Below are 18,245 nucleotides of genomic sequence, written 5' to 3'. Positions count from 1 at the left end.
AGTTTCTCGCCGTTTATGGCTGGCGATGTAAACATCTGCGGCTTTCCTTTTCCCTCTTCTCTGACTAACTCGCCCCGTAGTCCTTTGCGGTACTGTCGGGACAAGCGATGTCAGCCGCAATCCTAATTCCGCCTTTTGTACATTGCCGGTCAAAATGTCCGGAAATAATGCTCATACAAACCGTAGCGGCTAATGTTGAGGTTTTGCTCAATCGTTACTGTTCATTAAATAGTCAAACTGGTCGTTGTCATTCTTTCGTCAACCTAGATGTACATTATATTTGCGTTTGTAACACGTTTGAAACGTGACCGGTAAGTTTCAAATTTGTCCAGTAATAAATTCTTTCTGGACACCGGACCGACAAGAAAAAATCCTAGCGGAAACCCTGGTTGGCGCTCTTAAATTTCCGAATACCTGCAGTGCTCCAACATAGCCACAGGGGAAAGTGTGTACGCCAAGTTGGACCCTGACGTGGAGCTAAGTAGTTTTCCACGTCAAAGACCGTTTTGATATCTGAACTTTGTCGTGGATATGATCGTACGCACATTCTCAAATCTGTGCGTAAGAACGTTTTATGAAGACCCCAGGTGTTTTGTGACTTGACTTGACCTGACCATTGTGTTTGAGACTTTACGTGACTCAGACTCATGACTTGAGTCTCATTGGGGACATAATCTTTTGACACTGAATTGTGATTGAAATATATTTTGTACATTCAGAACATTTACGCACCACAACTACACTTGCTACTGGCCAAACATGCTTGCCGTTTTCGCGACCACGCCCCCAGAGCGAAAATTCGCCCGGCGCGAATTTCGCGAGGTGTTTCGTTGTGTGGAAGCCTAGCGTGAGAGGGAATGAGAAAGCAAGTTTATAAGTGAGCCATTTGAGCCCTTTCAAACCCTCTGTAGTCCTCTGTTCAGTCTAACCACAGAGTGCTTCACACAGGATTATGGCCTAAACAGTCACTGATATCAGACAAATGTGAATTTTTTTTAGTTGTATAAAGTACTCGCTCAAAGACCAATTTATCAAAGGTCTGTAGGGTAAAGAGCTGCAAAAACGACCATGTGTCCAATCTGAGGATATTTACCATTACTGATTTTTTTGACTGTTGCTTTTATTACAATCATGCCAACAAACTTGCATATATCAGATGTGACATTATTAAGAACAAAAATTTAACAGACGTGGAACTTGAGACCATCCAACGAAACATGAGACAAACCATGGATAACATCAGCAAAACAGAAATGAATACAAGACAATTTGAATTACTTACAGAAGGCTACAGAAGAGGATCCAAATGTAGAGAGAAATACCAACAATGATCCTGCACTCAATGAACAATATGAGACAACCTTAGAAAAAAAAATCAGGAAGCCAGAAAATAGATTAGATTAAAGAAAATATTGACCAAAAATGGGAAGCTCTAACAGAAATAACAATGAGAAAAAGACCAAGGATACCAAAAATACAGAAAGACCAATACACCAAGGTCATCATCAGTTATGGCAATAAAGCCATACAAAAGATCAAGGCAGAATTACAAAAACCATTATCTTTAACAAAATTAAATTGGCTTGTCCATGCCTCAGCATTGGCAATTGTAGAGTCTATAGGAATAACACCACAACAAAGAAAGAAAATTCAGAAAAAAACAACCAACCTGGATAGAAAGGATCAAGAAAGAGATAACAAAAACGTGTGGACATTTGTCTGTTCTATGTGAAATTGAAAAAGGCTGAAACAAAGACAAGGACACTATTATATTAAAAACTAATAATCAAGAAAAAGGAGGACCTACTCGTTGCTAAAGAAAAGCTAAAGCAACAAATTCAAGCTAAAGCACAAAGATTAAGATACATAAAGAGAAGCGACTTCTTTAAACAAAATAAAATCTTTAGGGAAGATGCAAAGAGGTTCTATTGAGACCCAAGAAAAGAGAAGATTGTTGTCAATGATCCACCAACTATCGAAGCTGTGGAGGAGTTCCTGAGCAAGATTTGGGAGAATGAAAAAAGGAACATTGATGGAGCTGGCTGGATCCTCGATCAAACTGAGCAGCACAAAAATTTAAAAAGTCAACAGTGGGCTGATGTAACTATTACATAATCTGCTGATGCCATCAAGAAGACCAGTAACTGGAAGGCCCCAGGAATAGATGAGATAGTCAATTTCTGGATAAGAATCTTGCTCAGCATACACAAAGATCTTACATATGCACATAACCAGAAACTGGATCTTACATATGCCTAACCAGAAACCATGGGTAGACAAATCCATACGTGAAGCACTGAAAGCACGCACTGCTGCCTTTAACAATGGTCTTCTGACTGGGAACATGGACGACTACAAAGCGGCGTCATACAAACTGAGGATGGCTGTGAAAGACACAAAGCGACGGTACAGGAGCAAAGTGGAGTCACAATTCCAACTTTTGGACACCTGACGCATGTGGCAAGGACTACGGACAATATCGGACTATAAAGGCGGTGTTTCCTCTATGGTGAGTGCTGATGCTTCTCTCGCTAACAGCCTCAACTCCTTCTTTGCGCGATTTGTTAGCAAAGAGAATAGTGCCTGGGAGTTGAGCTCTGATGCGGGGAGAGAGCACGCGCTCACTGACTTCAGGAGAACTCTGAGATGAGTAAACACTAGGAAGGCAGCGGGTCCTGACGGCATTCCTGCGTGCGTGCTAAAAACTTGCACAGATCTGCTAACCCCTGTGTTAATGAACATCTTTAACCTCTCCTTGGCCCAGTCCGTAGTACCCACGTTTTAAAAATCTGTCATTGTTCCTGTGCCCAAAAAGCCCTCCCCCACCAACTTAAACGACTACCGTCCTGTAGCCCTCACATCAGTAATAATGAAATGTTTCGAGAGGATTATGAAGGGCTACATCTGCTCCTCTCTACCATGCTCTCTGGACCCCCTTCAGTTCACCTATCGCCCCAATCACTCCACTGACGACGCAGTCACCCACGTACTGCACACCGCCCTATCCCACCTTGACATCGGCAGAGGGAACTATGTTAGAATGCTGTTCATTGATTACAGTTCAGCTTTTAATACTATAATCCCCCCCTTTCTGGTCAGCAAGCTTCTGGACCTTGGACTGCATAGCTCTCTGTGCAAATGGATCCTGAACTTCCTGACTGGCAGGCCACAGGTGGTTAGGGTGGGCAGCCTCACCTCTACCTCTCTCACCCTCAACACTGGTGCTCCTCAGGGTTGTGTCCTCAGTCCCCTGCTGTACTCTTTGTACAAACATGACTGTGTGGCAAAGAATAGCTCCAACACCATCGTGAAGTTTGCGGATGATACTGTGGTGGTGGGCCTGATCACCAACAACAACGAGAAGGCCTACCTGGAGGAGGTGGAAGACCTGACAAAATGGTGCCAGGTCAATCACCTCTCCCTCAACAACAGCAAAACAAAGGAGCTGGTTGTGGACTTCTGCAGGACACGACAGAGGAGCTACACCCCACTCTCCATCAACGGTGCCCCAGTGGAGAGGGTGAACAGCTTCCAATACCTTGGCGTACTCATCACAGAAGACCTGGCATGGACCGCTCACACTTCCACCCTGGTGAAAAAGGCACGGCAGCGCCTCTATCACCTCAGACTGCTGAAGAAATTCAGACTGCCAAAACAGATTTTAAGAACCTTCTACTCTGGTTCCATCGAGAGCATTCTGGTAGGAGGCATCACTGCCTGGTATGGGAACTGCTCTTCACAGGACCATAAGGCCCTGCGGAGGGTGGTGCAACTAGCGGAGCACACCACAGGGTCTGTTCTAACCCCCCTCCAGGACCTGTGTACCAGGCGGTACAGCACCAGAGCTGGCAAGATAATGAAGGACCCACATCACCCAAACCATGGTCTCTTTCAGTGGCTGCGGTCAGGCAAATGCCTCCACAGCCTCACAGCCAACACTGAGAGGCTCCGTAGGAGCTTCTTTCCCCAGGCCATCAGAACACTAAATGCAGCTCAAACTGGAGTCTAACTTCGTTCTGTACATTTTTCAATATTTGTCTTGCACATTTTCCATCATGTTTTATATCTTCATTAAGTTATTTCCTTTATATTTTTATACTTCTATCTTTATATTTTTTCTATTGTGAGTAATTGGTGATTGCGTGTAATTTATTTTTCTGTTGTGGGTTTGCACAGTCTGCCCCGCTGCCGACCATCATTTCACTGCACTGTACATTATACCTGGGCATGTAACAAATTAAACTTTGAACTTGAACTTGAACACCATTGCCCCAATTGGATGACACGAGGTATCACCTACTTACTCCGTAAGGCTGATAAGACCCAGAACCCCAAAAACTACAGACTGATTCTATATACCAAGATCAGGAGGAGGATGTGGCTTAACCCAGTTGGAACAGACTTATAAAACTACAACCATTGGCTTGGTCACATATCTATCAACTTGCAATGATGTGCCTCTCCAAATAGTGAAACATGATAGTAAGTAGTTATATTCCATAAAAAAGAAGCTGCCAAGTAAAACTTGAACTGGGAATCACAGATACTATACCAACCATTAATGAGGCTTAGAAGCAGCGCATGACCAGGTTTCAAAGGTTGTACCTTGCCTGGCCAACCTTTGAAACCTGGTCATGCACTGCTTCTAATATTGTTTACTGGTTTTTCACTTGTGTTGTATTGTACCTCACTTGTAAGTTGCTTTGGATAAAAGCATCTGCCAGATGAATAAATGGAAATGGAAATGTACATCCAAAACTACCTTTGACCTAAAAAAACTAAATTTTTAAAGAAAGAAACTCAGATCCCAGAAAAATAAGCATTCAAAATGATATTTAGAAAATTAAATATGAGGCACTAATATACTGCAATGTATCAATGGCTGAAATATAGTTTACTTTTCAGTGGCTTTATTAGTGTAGAGAAATGTAACACTAGTCTACATCAACTGGAGTTCTTACCAGGACCCCAATACCCTTATGCTCCACACTGTGTTGCTGTGGGATGCCCTGAAAAGACATGAAGACCCAGAAAACGAATGCTCCCAATAAATGTCAGTTTGTTACAACATGAAGAAAAGTTCAGTTTATATGTATAGTAGTAGGGTATAATGCAGAATCCTCTCCTACCTTTGGGCTCAGGGTAGTCTCCTGTCACACACTGCAATGAGAGCTGGACACAAGTGCGGAAACACAAAACTTTATTCTGGAACGGAGCAGGATACAAACAGGACACAAACAGAAGATCAGATAGGAGACAGGCAGGAATCACAGAACTGGTTGGATTCAAACACAAGCGCTCAAGAAACCAGGCTTCACATACCCTTACACAAGAGTAGACTTCACACAGGAGAACTAAACACAACGGTTTAAATAGGGGAACCAATCAACGTTAACGAGGTGGAGAGAGGTGAGGGAGATAGCCGCTGATAAGACCGGTGATTAGCAGGTCAGCAACGCTGAATGGCTGAAGCTAGAGTGGGAGGAGGCGAGGTCGTTACATCTCCTCTGCTGCGGAAAACCACATCTGCATTTCTAAACCATGGATGATGGACAAATGACAAAGGTTTTCACTGGTGTGCTGAGGAAAAATGCAAGATCATGGTCACTACAACTGGAGATATAAACTCCCTGCAACAGTACTACTTTAAGATTAACTTAGTCTAGAACTGTAGCGTAACATAATTATGATTGGCTCCAGTGCAAATATTTTTTCTTGCCCCCCCCCCCCGCCCCAAACACGTGCGCACGCACACACACACACACACACTCCAGACAAAAAAAAAATACTATCTAATTTCATCAGTTTAGGAGTACACTCATCCTGTTCTCTTTTTTCCTTCCTCTTTTGAGCGCCGGTCATTGGACAAACAAATTAACATTTCCCAGCAAGCCGTCTTCCTTCGTAATTTTTGAGAAGAAAGCAACCAAATTAAAGTGGTGGGTAGAAATAATATATATTTTTAATAAAACATGCAGTTTTGGAACATTTCAATAAGGACAAATAAAAATATATAAAAATAGCCTATGTCTCAAAAGCGTAAGTGTTATACACAAGGAGGGAAGGTGGTATATATAGCTATCACAATTACAAGTAATTTTTGTGATATCGTTGAATAGTTACTTTGAAGACTGCGTGAAACGTTCAATGCGCAAGAGGGCCCACCTACAATAGTAAAGCAGCAAACAATCGCCTTCCTACATGGGCCCCTGACAGCTTCTGGGCACTGGTTGCACCATCAATATTCACAGCAGTGATCTAGAATGAGAAACAGTTGGAATTAGCGGCCTTACCTGGAGTATTGACACCTGGCTGCCTAGTAAATGAGAAATGAGGGTGAGGGTGTTTACGTGCACAAGTGTATGTATTCAAATACATATACTTTAATATGGAGTTGGTCCCCCTTTTGCAGCTATAACAGCTTCCACTCTTCTTGGAAAGCAATGAACAATGAACTTCTGTGATTACTGTGCCAACCACAAATGAAGACAGTTTCTATACACGTGGGTGCATTCTAAGATCCTTTGCTTTATCACTGGAGGACAATGTATTAGAACACTGTCTTGTGGTACTGTCTTCTGGTTGTTATCAGGACAGGGGCACAGAATGGTGTGTGTGGGTTTCTTTTCACTTCAACACTTGTGGTCATCTAGTCTACTGAAAGCCAAAACAAATGAAGCTGCAGTAACCCCCACTGCCAGTAGGGTGCCGCAAGCCTGCAGTACATCAAACAATGCGAACAATACACTCACTGTTGGAGACAAATGGGAACAACCCTCACAACACAACAGCAGAGAAGAGGGAAAAAAGCTCCAAAAACAAACAGCCCTCCTTCCTAAGAAATGCAACGCAACACGAGCTCACTGTCTTTGGCAGGCTATGGGCGTACTCACACTAGGCCCAGTTGCCTTGTACCGTGCCCGAGCACGATTGTCCCCCCTCCCCACTCCCCCACTGGCTTGCGCTCAGATTGCGCTTAACGTTCCAGGCCTGAGCACGCTTACGTCATCACGATGCAATTTTTTCTGTTGAAGAAAAGCACTCTCGCACAGCACAATGGAGTGCATGATTGTACTTACTTTGTGGCTTATTCGGAGTCGGATTGGGTGCGGTGACACACGGCCCTCTCATATACAGTGTGTGTATGTATATAAGCAAAATACTTAACCAGCTTGTCATTAACTCTTCACGCTTAGAATTTCTGTAGGCATGTATTTAAATATATAGATGGTTTATTTACTTGGTTGTATCCTAAAATGTGGGTATATGTTGATTTGTGATGTGTGGTCAATAAATGATACTACAATGATTCAGATAAAATTTGCCATCACCAGACAAGAATTTTTTTTATGAAGATTAATTTTATTTTTTGCAACGCAAAAACTCTTAGATGTAACAAAAGTATACTTGTATGTGTAAACCTTTATATCAAAAATGTTTCATACAGAATTAATACTTTAATATGAAATATACATCTTTTGTGGAAAGTATATACATATTACAGTAATGTCACAGGGCCATCTTTGTAAGGGTCAGTAGCACACACCCAGTTTCCAGCGCTGCTTAGGTGTACACCATTGTCTTCATCTTCATCTTCATCACTGAATAAAAAGTCAGTGCCACTGCTCACCAGGTCTGCTCAGCAGATCTCCACGTTCACTGTCACAACTGTTGCACTTAGATATCTGAAATATCACTTCAGATTAAACCCATGTTGAATATACAGTACATTACCTAAACGGCATTAACATTCACAGTTCACTGCTTCAATTCCAGCTGGTGATGTCACTAACATGCTGCACCAAAGTCTTCATCTTTTCTGTTTGAATCTGTTTTTTTAGTGTCTGCTGTGCTGAAATAAGGGACTTCTTTCAGATCCACTTTTTATTTTTCCTCATCAACCCTGCAGGACGATTTGATTCTTAAAAGCAGACCTTCAAATGCAGAAGTAAAATATTAATTCTCTTAATTAATATATAAATGTCCTTAGCCAAGTTTATCAGACATGGAACCAAAGGTATTTGCAGGCTGCTGTATTTTTATACCATCCTTTATGATAAACAAAATCATTTTATGTATATAAAAGGTCAATATCAACAGAGCAACACCAAAAAAAAAACTCAGTACTGATATCTTATGTGTATGTTCCTGTTCATATGTAACATTTGTAAATCCTTGGTCACAGTATTTTGGCCATGAAAACAATCACTTGAAGCTTAAATTGAACTTTGGTGAAAATTGGTGTAGTTGATCTTCCATTTGAGGGCACAGTAAAGTAAAGAACGCAAGACTGCTAAACTAAGTCCTGAAGGGTAAAATCACACCAAGCCCAGTACACCAAAGCCCAGCTGAGACCCCTGAGAGCTACAACTGTTAAGTGTGGGGTTTGTGGGAACCTATGAGCTCTAGGTCCTGTGTTCCAGGAAGATGTTAATCTGCCAGATGCTTCAGACACTTGGGCACTCTTGCCACTTGCTGAGTTTATATAATTGTTTGAACGGGAACAGCATAAAATACATTTTGCCAAGTTCCAGTCTGTTTCAAGGCCTATTTCACAAGTCCCAAATTTGCTTCATCTTACACTTGCAGTCAAAGAAAGAGTATGTTGTGGGTACTTTACCTGCAACAAAGATCTGAGATGCTCAGAGATGGAAACAGGGAAGAATGTTCTACCATGGGAAGAAAGCCTGATTTTATGCTCACAGTTAACTTCTACACCATTCATGCTTCCTTGTTTTCTAGCATAGTGATGTATAGTGTGTGTTTGAGTGTGAAGCTTCCACAATTTACATATTTACCCATATGTTCTGACCCATACACTTCTTCAGAGTACAACTTAATAATAAAAAAAACACCAACAATTGGTATCATTCTGTAAGATTTCTGACAGAACATAAATTAACAGTGAATCATGCCTCCTATATGCCTTGATTACACAGCTGGCATCTGTATCTGTCTGCTTTTGTAAAAGCAAAATATTTCATGAATTTAATCTTCACTTCTGTATGAATGACCTGAACATTTTAATTACATAACCATGTGTAGAATTCAGTTTGCATACATGCATTACACCAGTAACACACTGCACACTTCATGTTATACATTTCAAATTGACATTTCTTGTTTGTGTGTGTTTTGTTGGGTTTGTATCTCTTCTTCTGTATATGATCCATGTTTCCACCTCATTCTCCTGTGGTACCGTGCTGCTCTTCTATCCATACACCTCGTTGTAATGATGTTAGAATCTCTACATGGCTTCAGATACCTCTCCCTGAAGTGGCTCTGAAGCACCTGAAGACTCATCATTGCTTACTGAAGAAAAGGGCAAAAGTAACTGAAACACCTGTAGGCTTTAGATCTGTACCAAACACTGATAACTCAGACTGGAGAATGTGAACACTCACCTCCTACTGCTGTGTGCTGCACATCTGAGACAGACTGGAGGGCCTTTCTGAACTCTAGATGTTAATGACACAACTTAGTCAGTGGGGTATTCACTATAATAAATAATAAATAAGTTTATGAATATGAGAAATAATCTTCCTCCTTCTCCATGTTTCCATTTTCCTTGTATTCTGTTCTGATATGGACATTCATCATGAATGCCGAAGTACACTTCCTAATCTTACCAGTGTCTCTTTTCTTCCAGATGCAGAGGCCAAACATGATGAATGCAAGTGCAGTCAGAACCCCAAATGATATTCCGGACAAAGCCAGATTGTTCTGACCTGGCTGGAACTCTGTAGAATCACAGAGGTAAAGAAAAAGAGGAAAAATATGCATATGGAGGTGCAGGTCGATATCAAAAAAGAAATCTGATACTTCACATGAAGGAATGATCCCAGTTGCATAACTTTTCATTCATGTTACTCACCCCAGCTGACATCCATTTTGTTGTCCACACTGCTGTGTGTGACAGTACAGGTGTAGAGGTGTCTCTCGTTCAGCTTCTCAGCACTGACACTCAGGCTTCTCCTCAGCTGGTACGTCCCGTCTCCATTGGGAAGGGGTTCCCCCCTGGTCAACTCCTGGTCTGGGACAGGCTGGGTGTTCCTCTTCAGGGTCATGTTGATGTGTCGGGGGTAGAAGCCGGTCGCCAGGCAGGTCACCTCCATCCCCCCAGTGTCTCTGTCCTGTTTATGGATCACTCTGACTCTAGGATGCACTGCAGGAGAGAAACATACACATATTCATAAGAACTCTTAAATGTAACAGGTGTTCGAATGGCTGAACCTGTTTATGTAGACCTTACCTTTTTGGTTCAGTAAAGTATTCAGCTGCTTAAGATGCATTTTCAGTGTAGATATGCATAAAGGTTTTAAAAAATACTGGGAAAAAGTGACAAATCCTAATTCCATTAGGTTAAAGTCTTCCTCTACTTCTGGATTGAAACTGTACCAACCCCTGGAATCACTGATAAATTCAAATACATCTTCTCCATTGTAAGCATCTATGGTCTTGAATCTCTCAGTCCCATCTGTATCCAGCTCACATAAAGACAGTCTTTGGTATGTAAGGAACCCTGTTGCAGAGACACACAGTTAATTGGGTTAGGATCATGGTTTCAGATCTGTAAAAAATGTACTTCATACCTTTTTCAAGGTTTGAGAGACATCTCAATGGGAAAGGAGTACATCTCTGACATGACATGGACAGAGAACGCTATTCAACTAGACATGTATACAGTCAATACTTGGCTTGATATCTCACTTTTAAAATATAAATTGAGAAATGAAGAAATTGAGCAATGAGAGATATATTGATTAATGAGAAATAATGAATTTTGGGATGTTGAGTGATCCTGAGATGAAGTCATCTAGGCGACGGTTAAAATCACCCTTTTTCCAACTGCTAAATTTGATTTAAGATTACAGAGGTTTCCAAGAAATTTGGTCTGTTCTAGCCCTATGAAAAAACAATGTAAATGAATTATTAAAACTTTAATTTTGAGCCAAAATCCAACACACTGATTCTTTCTTCCAGGTCAATGCAGGAATGGATTGGATACACTTTTCCATCCATTGCACTTGGTGCGTGTTTACAGTTTTTCTCGATTGCTTAAAGACAAAAAAATGTTTCCTTTAGCGCAAAAACCTATACCCTTACATCATTCCCAAAAACACACACACACACATTTCCCATAACCGTAAACACTATTCACCTGTTTCCACACGTTTCAGTATTCAAAACTTTTTCTGCAAAACCTTACACAAAAGTGGCCAAATAAATCATTCATTGCACTATATGTTCATTCAGCAAACACATGCTCTCAATATAATTAACTCAAGTCATCACAACCTAAACTCAAAGACCACACCTTTCTCCAGGTGCAAACACTAAGCCTCAAAATTGTTAACACACCAATCAGAATTGCAGGGTCAATAAACAGGGCCTAGAGGCATGTCCATGTGCTAATGTCCTAACAATGCTGAAGTTGCAAGACAACAGAGAGGACGAGGAAGGGGAAGAGGATGAGGATGACAACAACAAAGACAAGTAATATCAGATGAAATCCGTGCCATCCTAGTTCATCATGTGCTCCTATATGGGAGGACTATGAGAGAAGCTGGACAGCTAGCGCAGCCCAACCTAAGTCGTTACACGGTTGCATCCATTGTCTGTACTTTCAGAAGGGAAAACGGGTAATTTGCCTTGTTATTACTGTGATACATGTAATGTTGTAGTGCATATAGACTGAATCTCCACTTTGTTCTCAGTGTAGTTTTTCCTGTACCACAGTAATGAATGACCATAGGTCAGTAATGGTCACATTTAATTTTTGCAGAACTGAGAGGCGGCCATCTATTGGAGGTAGGCAGAGACTTCTCACAGCTGAGCAGGAGACTGCCCTGGTGAATATGGTGATTGCCAATAATGCCATCTATTTGAGGGAAATTCAAACTTAAATAGTTGAAGACCAGGTAGTCTTCCAAGGAATTGACAGCATCAGCATTTCCAACATTGACCGGATCGTTCAGAAGAACCACACAGCAGCTGTAGCGTGTGCCTTTTGAAAGGAATTCCTTACATGTTTTGTCAGTGTCACATTTCAAAGGTCAGGTTTTTGACCAAAACAGCATATACAGTAATATTTCCTTATCCAGTAATGTAAGAGGTATTCATTACAGTACTGTTTTCAATTTTTCTTGCCAGGGTGTTCCTGAAAGGGTTATCTGTATAGTCTGTGCTGTGATTTTATAAAGTTCCAAATTATTTCTCTGAAAACCTATTCTAAATATTTTGGTAGCAGTGTTTTGAATTAATCCCTCCAGTGTGTTGTCTGATTGCAAAGTTTTTAAAATTGTGTGTGAAGATTTGAGAAAATGATGAGTTGTTCCAGGAATTGTGTTTAAGCAATTGAGAAACTGTAATGGTTTCATGCATGCATTTAAGAAGATTTACCTTTACTGTGATTATAATGCTTTTTCAGTAGCTGAAATCTTCTTGTCATCATATTTTTGGTCTGTTCAAGTATATGTTGCCAAATTCCTGGATTTAGAACTTCATTTTCCTCCTTCTCCCAGTTTCTCCATGCGACCATCCTTTTCTCCATGCTGTCATAGTAACCAACTGGAAAATCATCCACCATTTTTACAAAAAGCAGCTCTGGAAATGGTGTCAGTCCTGATGTCAGTGTGACCAAGTACCAGAGTGAGTGAGATCCTCCTGGTTCGGACACATGAAACAGAGAAAGTAGATGACTATAATACAATAGCTTTACGACCCAGCCTCCCTCGGCTCGGCCCAAAACCCTTGTAAAAAAGGGTTCCAAAATGGTTCTTGGAGGGGTAAGATTTATCTAGAACAATTTTCATGCAAAGAACCATTTGTGAAAAAGGGTTCCACAAGTATTCTTTGGAGGGTGAAAGGATTCTACATAGAAGGTAACATAGACCTACCTAAAACCCTTGTCATTGTAATAGACTTTTTCTACTGTAAATTATTTGTTGACTTTAGTTTAAATATGGCTTTGTTTTAAAACAGTGTTAAACTTCAGCATCATGCATTATTCAGTAATCTGAGAAACAATTAAAAACATGGGCATTAGGATGAGATCCTCACACTCAGAATCAAACATACATCCATGTTTAAACTGTATTTGTTTGTCTGTATCTGTGTACAGGATTCCTTTAATCCACTCATCTTACTTGCATTCTGCCATAGACCATATCTTTCCATGTCTTACCATAATTTAATCACAAGCAATAGTCATGTGAGTGTATTGAAAAAGCACTGACTTAAGTTACTTGCTTTGCCCCTCCCTGTAGCTGAGTTGGATTGTGTGTGGGTGTTTTAGGGTGCAGAGGTGTTTTTGTGCTTACTAGTGCCCCACAGCCAAACTATGAAAACTCCCAAAACGGTAATAAGAAAAATAGATCCTAATTTTAAAATCAAACAAACCTAAAACTGGAAAAATGAACAAAAATTACAAAACCAACTTCAGGGCTATCAGGTGCTAAACAGGGGCATTAAATTAGTGGCATACCTGAAAACAGAGAACTGAAAAGGAGAAACTCTTGCAAAGTCCAGACTCAGTGACCACAGCCTTGAAACTGAGTGAGGTAGATTGTGGCTTGTGTGAAATTGTGGCTGCCTTGTGAGCTGCAAGAAACCAAGACTTAGATGGACTTCCTGTTATACTGCTCAAAGTATTACATAATATGGGACAAATACTTCCCTCAATTTGAAAATAAAACTATTTCTAAATTCCTCTTTCCCAACACCCAAAAATCCCATCTTACTGGGAGAGAATGAATGAACAGTTAATTTGGGAGCTAAATATTTTGAAAAAGACAAAGAAAGGGATTTGTTTAACAGTACTACCGTACTAGAGAAATGAACAGTCATAGATAATCTTGTTAAAATCAGATATTGTTTTTAGTGGTGATGATATGAAGAAAATATTTGAAAATATTTTTCAATGTATGTACCACAGGAAATCATTTTCAAGCCACCTAAAAACTGATAAAAGTCTCTTAAGAATGAGAGAGCAAAAACAAGGGAGGATGGAATATCCCACAACAGAGACACCTTTCAGAAATTAATGACACTGGCTGTTTTGTAACTTAAAAATTTATATCACCTTATCTGAACACGTACCACAGAATGATCCACCAAAGCATGATCTTGTTACTCTTATATGTACTTTTACACATCTTACATGTACTTTTACAAGTCTAAGTCTTTTTATAGGGCATGTGGTTGCTTTTCATTTGGAAGGATGTAGTATGCACTTGTCACCTCAGCATCTCAGTTTGGCACTGATGCATGTCTGAATGTGGTCCGTGTCCTCCTGTTTGTATACCTCTGCATGCTACTTTGTTAGATGCAGATTGTACTCACACTTTGTAAGTCATTCTGGGTAAGAGTGAATGATAAATGACAGAGGATATTTGCATAGTTCCTGGTGGCAGGAGTAATTCTAGAGAGTCTTGTTGAACTGAGGTGTCAAGTACAAAAGTTAAAACAGTGGCTCTGAGATATAACAGCAAAATGTCTCAGATGAGCTGCAGTGCACCATACCTGACCAAGTGGACTGCAATTTATATTTTTTGCAGAAAGCAAAATCTCCTTTTACATAATGTTGTTGAGGAAATAGAGGTGCAATCCATCAAAACATTGGTAATGTGTGTAGTACAGATAAAATTCAGTGCACATTGCACAATTTTTTAATCTCTGCCCTAACTTTTAGGAACAGTCAAATGGTTACAACTGTGGTATCTATGTGCATTTCACCAGTCAAGTATAATTGGGAACAATATTTTCATTTTAAAATATATTCATTATACAACATATTCATTTTAAGTAATTGACTAATATTATGTTAATATTATAATGAATTATTGGAATTTTAACTAGTAAGCTATTGTTTTTCAATTAAATCTCCTACATTATTGTTGTTGTTCTTTGACCTAAAAGGAGTGATTCTTTCCATAAAGCAAAACCACGTGTTTCAGCACCAGTGATAGCTCTGTCCTCCTCTTCTGCACCACCGTGATGTAAATAATTACGGCAAAATTAATAGCGTATGATTGTCTTCCTTTCTCATTAATATTAATGTTGCGGACACAGTTGCTGCTCAGGTTTATAAGGGGTAAATCAATTATGATGGTAAAAATACATAAGTAAAGGGGTTATTTTTCCCAATGTAGTAAAATTAAGAAAAACTTCACGCTTCCTGTAAAGGAGCTATGGGTTCACCCTCTCAAATGGGAGCTCTAATGGGAGTACTGAAACAACCTTTCATCCATTAACTCTCTTTTGATCGTGGCTACATCCACACAAGTAGCTAATGTATGTAGGAAAATATATGTGCAATGTGTACAATGTCTAGGAGCAACACTACTTAAGCCAGAGCTTTCAATTCAGCAGACTGACTAGATTAGCACATGTTGGAGAGTGCATTGAACATTAATACTTTTGAAATTTATTTATTTATTTTTTGCTACAGCCCAGTATTAATGTGTAATTTTCTTACGTGCACAATTGTGCTTATACAGCCAATCAGGCTGCAGTGATAGCCCCGCAACACTTCTCACTTCAGAGCCACTTGTTTGACTATAGCTAAGGGGACCTCATGGGACCTTCTTTTTAATATCCTTTTTTCTGCGATAGCCCAATGTGTATGTGCCATGCAAATCGCCAGTTGGACTGCAGCAACATCAAAACAACACTTCATCAGTCAGGATAGTCAGTTTTCAATTCTACACTTTTTGTTGTTGTTGTTGTTGTTTTTTACAACCCAATACATGTGTATCACACACCTTGAATATCTTTCGTCTGTGTCCCAATACGACATGTAAAATGTAAAAAGCTCTAAATGTCTCTGGTATAACACATACCGTATATCATTCTTGAATATTGTAGCCTACATACGATGGTTTCATGGCGAAAAATAATTGGCGCATTCATTGTCATATGTCGCGTGTAAATGCAAACTTTTATCAAGACGTATTTCGAAAAAAAAAAAAAAAAAAAAAAAAAAACCATGACCGAGAAGTAATCCTTTTTGTTCGTTACTTGACACTGGTCTTCGACATACACACCGATTTTTTTCCAATTATAAATACAAATCACTTAAAAGTGCAAATGTTACTTGGCTTCCGCATACTTTGCAAACAGGACCACATTTTACCATGGTACACCAAGGCATATCAAGTTCATCAAGTCGAGCAACTTGACCGAACAAACAGCCAGCCATTGCAACCCAGTGCATCAGCCGTTTATGGTCATCGTACTTATTTGTCTTTTCTGTAAGAACGCACTATACAAACTGACAGGACGAATTTAAAAATAAACTGTATATAATTCAAATATGAATCTCTGCGTTAGTTCACTTCAAATGTTCGTTTGTGATCCCTCCTACTTCCTCATAGTGAGACGGACGCGACAGCTTGTGCCGAGAGTTAGTCACACCTACACTCCATGAAATCTCATATCCAAATATGAGAGATACTCTGAGTGAGAACGACTCAGAGGAGTTAAAAGATTGGGGAAGTGTTTTCATCTTCTGTTTTCCTGCGCAGGCATGCAAACAAAAATGAAACAATAAGTTACAGTTTGCCTCTTTTACTTTTGAAATACTTTTAACGTGTCATTTTAAATAGTAGCCTATTTTTTTTTTTTTTTTATAAAGGAACGAAGTACTAAAAGTCATTTAAAATCACATTTTGTCGATTCACTAACAAGAGCTGCTACTCAGTGACGGCTAATTGTACTTGAAAATGACTCAGACACGTTACTCCACTGGAAACTATATAAATATATAAGAATGGAGAAGCATTTGTTTTGGTACAAATAGTTAAATAAATATACATTTATTCTTTCTTTAGTTTTCAAGTGCTTTTTTATTACATTGACCTAATGTGTGAGATTTTTTATTACAGTAAAATGCACAATTTAATTATCTATATACCGTAAAACAGCAATACACCTTACCTGCGTGAATAATCTTGACAAAGGACATTAGAGCCAATACATGAAACAGGGTCATTTTTAGGATATCAGGCAGCCACTCCAATACAGGCTCTTCCTCTTGTAAATCTGTGCTGACTGCTGAGAGTCTGAGGTTTTGTAGCTGTGTGCTGCACTAGCTGAGTCAGCCAAAGGGAGGAGTTGTTTGACAGGTAATTTTTTCAATGGTTCCAATGTTCCAAAGATGTGAAACATTATCAAATATAGTTGCAAGCAGTGATGAGGGGGGCAAGCAGTCCACTAGGGCAGAGTCACCATGGCAACTTGATCTGATCATGTTAAGAGTGGCTGTAAGTAACCTGCGTGAAGTTGGCACCCCAAGTATTTAAAAAGTTCGAAATGATATTACTGTTTGTTTGTGCTACATTTGTGCCGGTTTGTGCCGTAAAAATTTTCGTTTGTGCTATGGTTTTTTAGATATAACAAATTATATTGTATTTGCTGTGACGTCACCCAGCACCCCAACCTCTTCCGAATTGCTCCAAAATGCTCTGGTTAGTTTGTGCTACGTTTGTGCCGTAAAAATTTTCGTTTGTGCTGCTATGGATTTGTAGATATAAACATTGCATTTTTGGGTGATGACGTCACCCAGCACCCCAACCTTCTCCGAATTGCTCCTAAATGGTCACGTTAGTTTCTGCTACATTTGTGCTGATTTGTGCCATGATAATTTTAGTTCGTGCGGTCATGCTTTGGATAAACACTGTACTTCATGGCAAAAATTCTGTGACAACTTCCAGAATGCTGCTTTCTCCATAACGAAGAAAGTGGCTTCTACTGTGCAACGTTTTGCTGGTTGGTGCCCTGAAAAAAACTTACATTATTTCCTGATAGGCCTACACAGAGCACTTCAATGCCAAGAGATTACATGGGATCCCAGTAAACTTACGCTGCAGCGCTATTTGGAAATATCCAACACTTAAAAATGACAAGCACTTGTAGCTATTTTTTAAGCCAGCTAATTACTTACAATGCCTGAGTTGCATTTGCTAATTGGCTGGTTAACCATGACACGGCTGAGACCATTTTGGAGCAATTCGGACGAGGTTGGGGTGCTGGGTGACGTCACAATATAATTTGTTATATCTAAAAAAATCATAGCAGCACAAACGAAAATTTTTACGGCACAAACGAACAGTAATACCATTTCGAACTTTTTAAATACTTGGGGTGCCAACTTCACACAGGTCTGTAACCACTGATAGCAAGTTTTATGCTGAAGGTTGCGTGAGCCGGCAAAGCGAGAGAAGTCAGAGTGGTAGACCTCGTGT

At 39.9% G+C, this 18,245-nt stretch overlaps 1 protein-coding gene across 1 annotated transcript; it reads right to left on the bottom strand.

Moving 5' to 3' along the window:
• Positions 1 to 8,230: 8,230 nt before the first annotated feature.
• On the bottom strand, positions 8,231 to 17,038 carry LOC118769756 (major histocompatibility complex class I-related gene protein-like). The gene is made up of 7 exons (XM_036517055.1): positions 16,939 to 17,038; positions 12,403 to 12,666; positions 10,403 to 10,522; positions 9,875 to 10,165; positions 9,630 to 9,740; positions 9,405 to 9,458; positions 8,231 to 9,312 (listed from the first exon to the last, which is right to left on the bottom strand). Exons 1-7 carry the CDS (start codon positions 16,991 to 16,993, stop codon positions 9,248 to 9,250), a joined length of 960 nt encoding a protein of 319 aa, XP_036372948.1. The 5' UTR covers positions 16,994 to 17,038; the 3' UTR covers positions 8,231 to 9,247.
• Positions 17,039 to 18,245: the final 1,207 nt, after the last annotated feature.

Source organism: Megalops cyprinoides, chromosome 22, assembly GCF_013368585.1.
Source record: "Megalops cyprinoides isolate fMegCyp1 chromosome 22, fMegCyp1.pri, whole genome shotgun sequence".
Classification (NCBI taxonomy): Eukaryota; Metazoa; Chordata; class Actinopteri; order Elopiformes; family Megalopidae; genus Megalops; species Megalops cyprinoides.
This window is presented reverse-complemented; position numbering and strand designations above follow the sequence as displayed.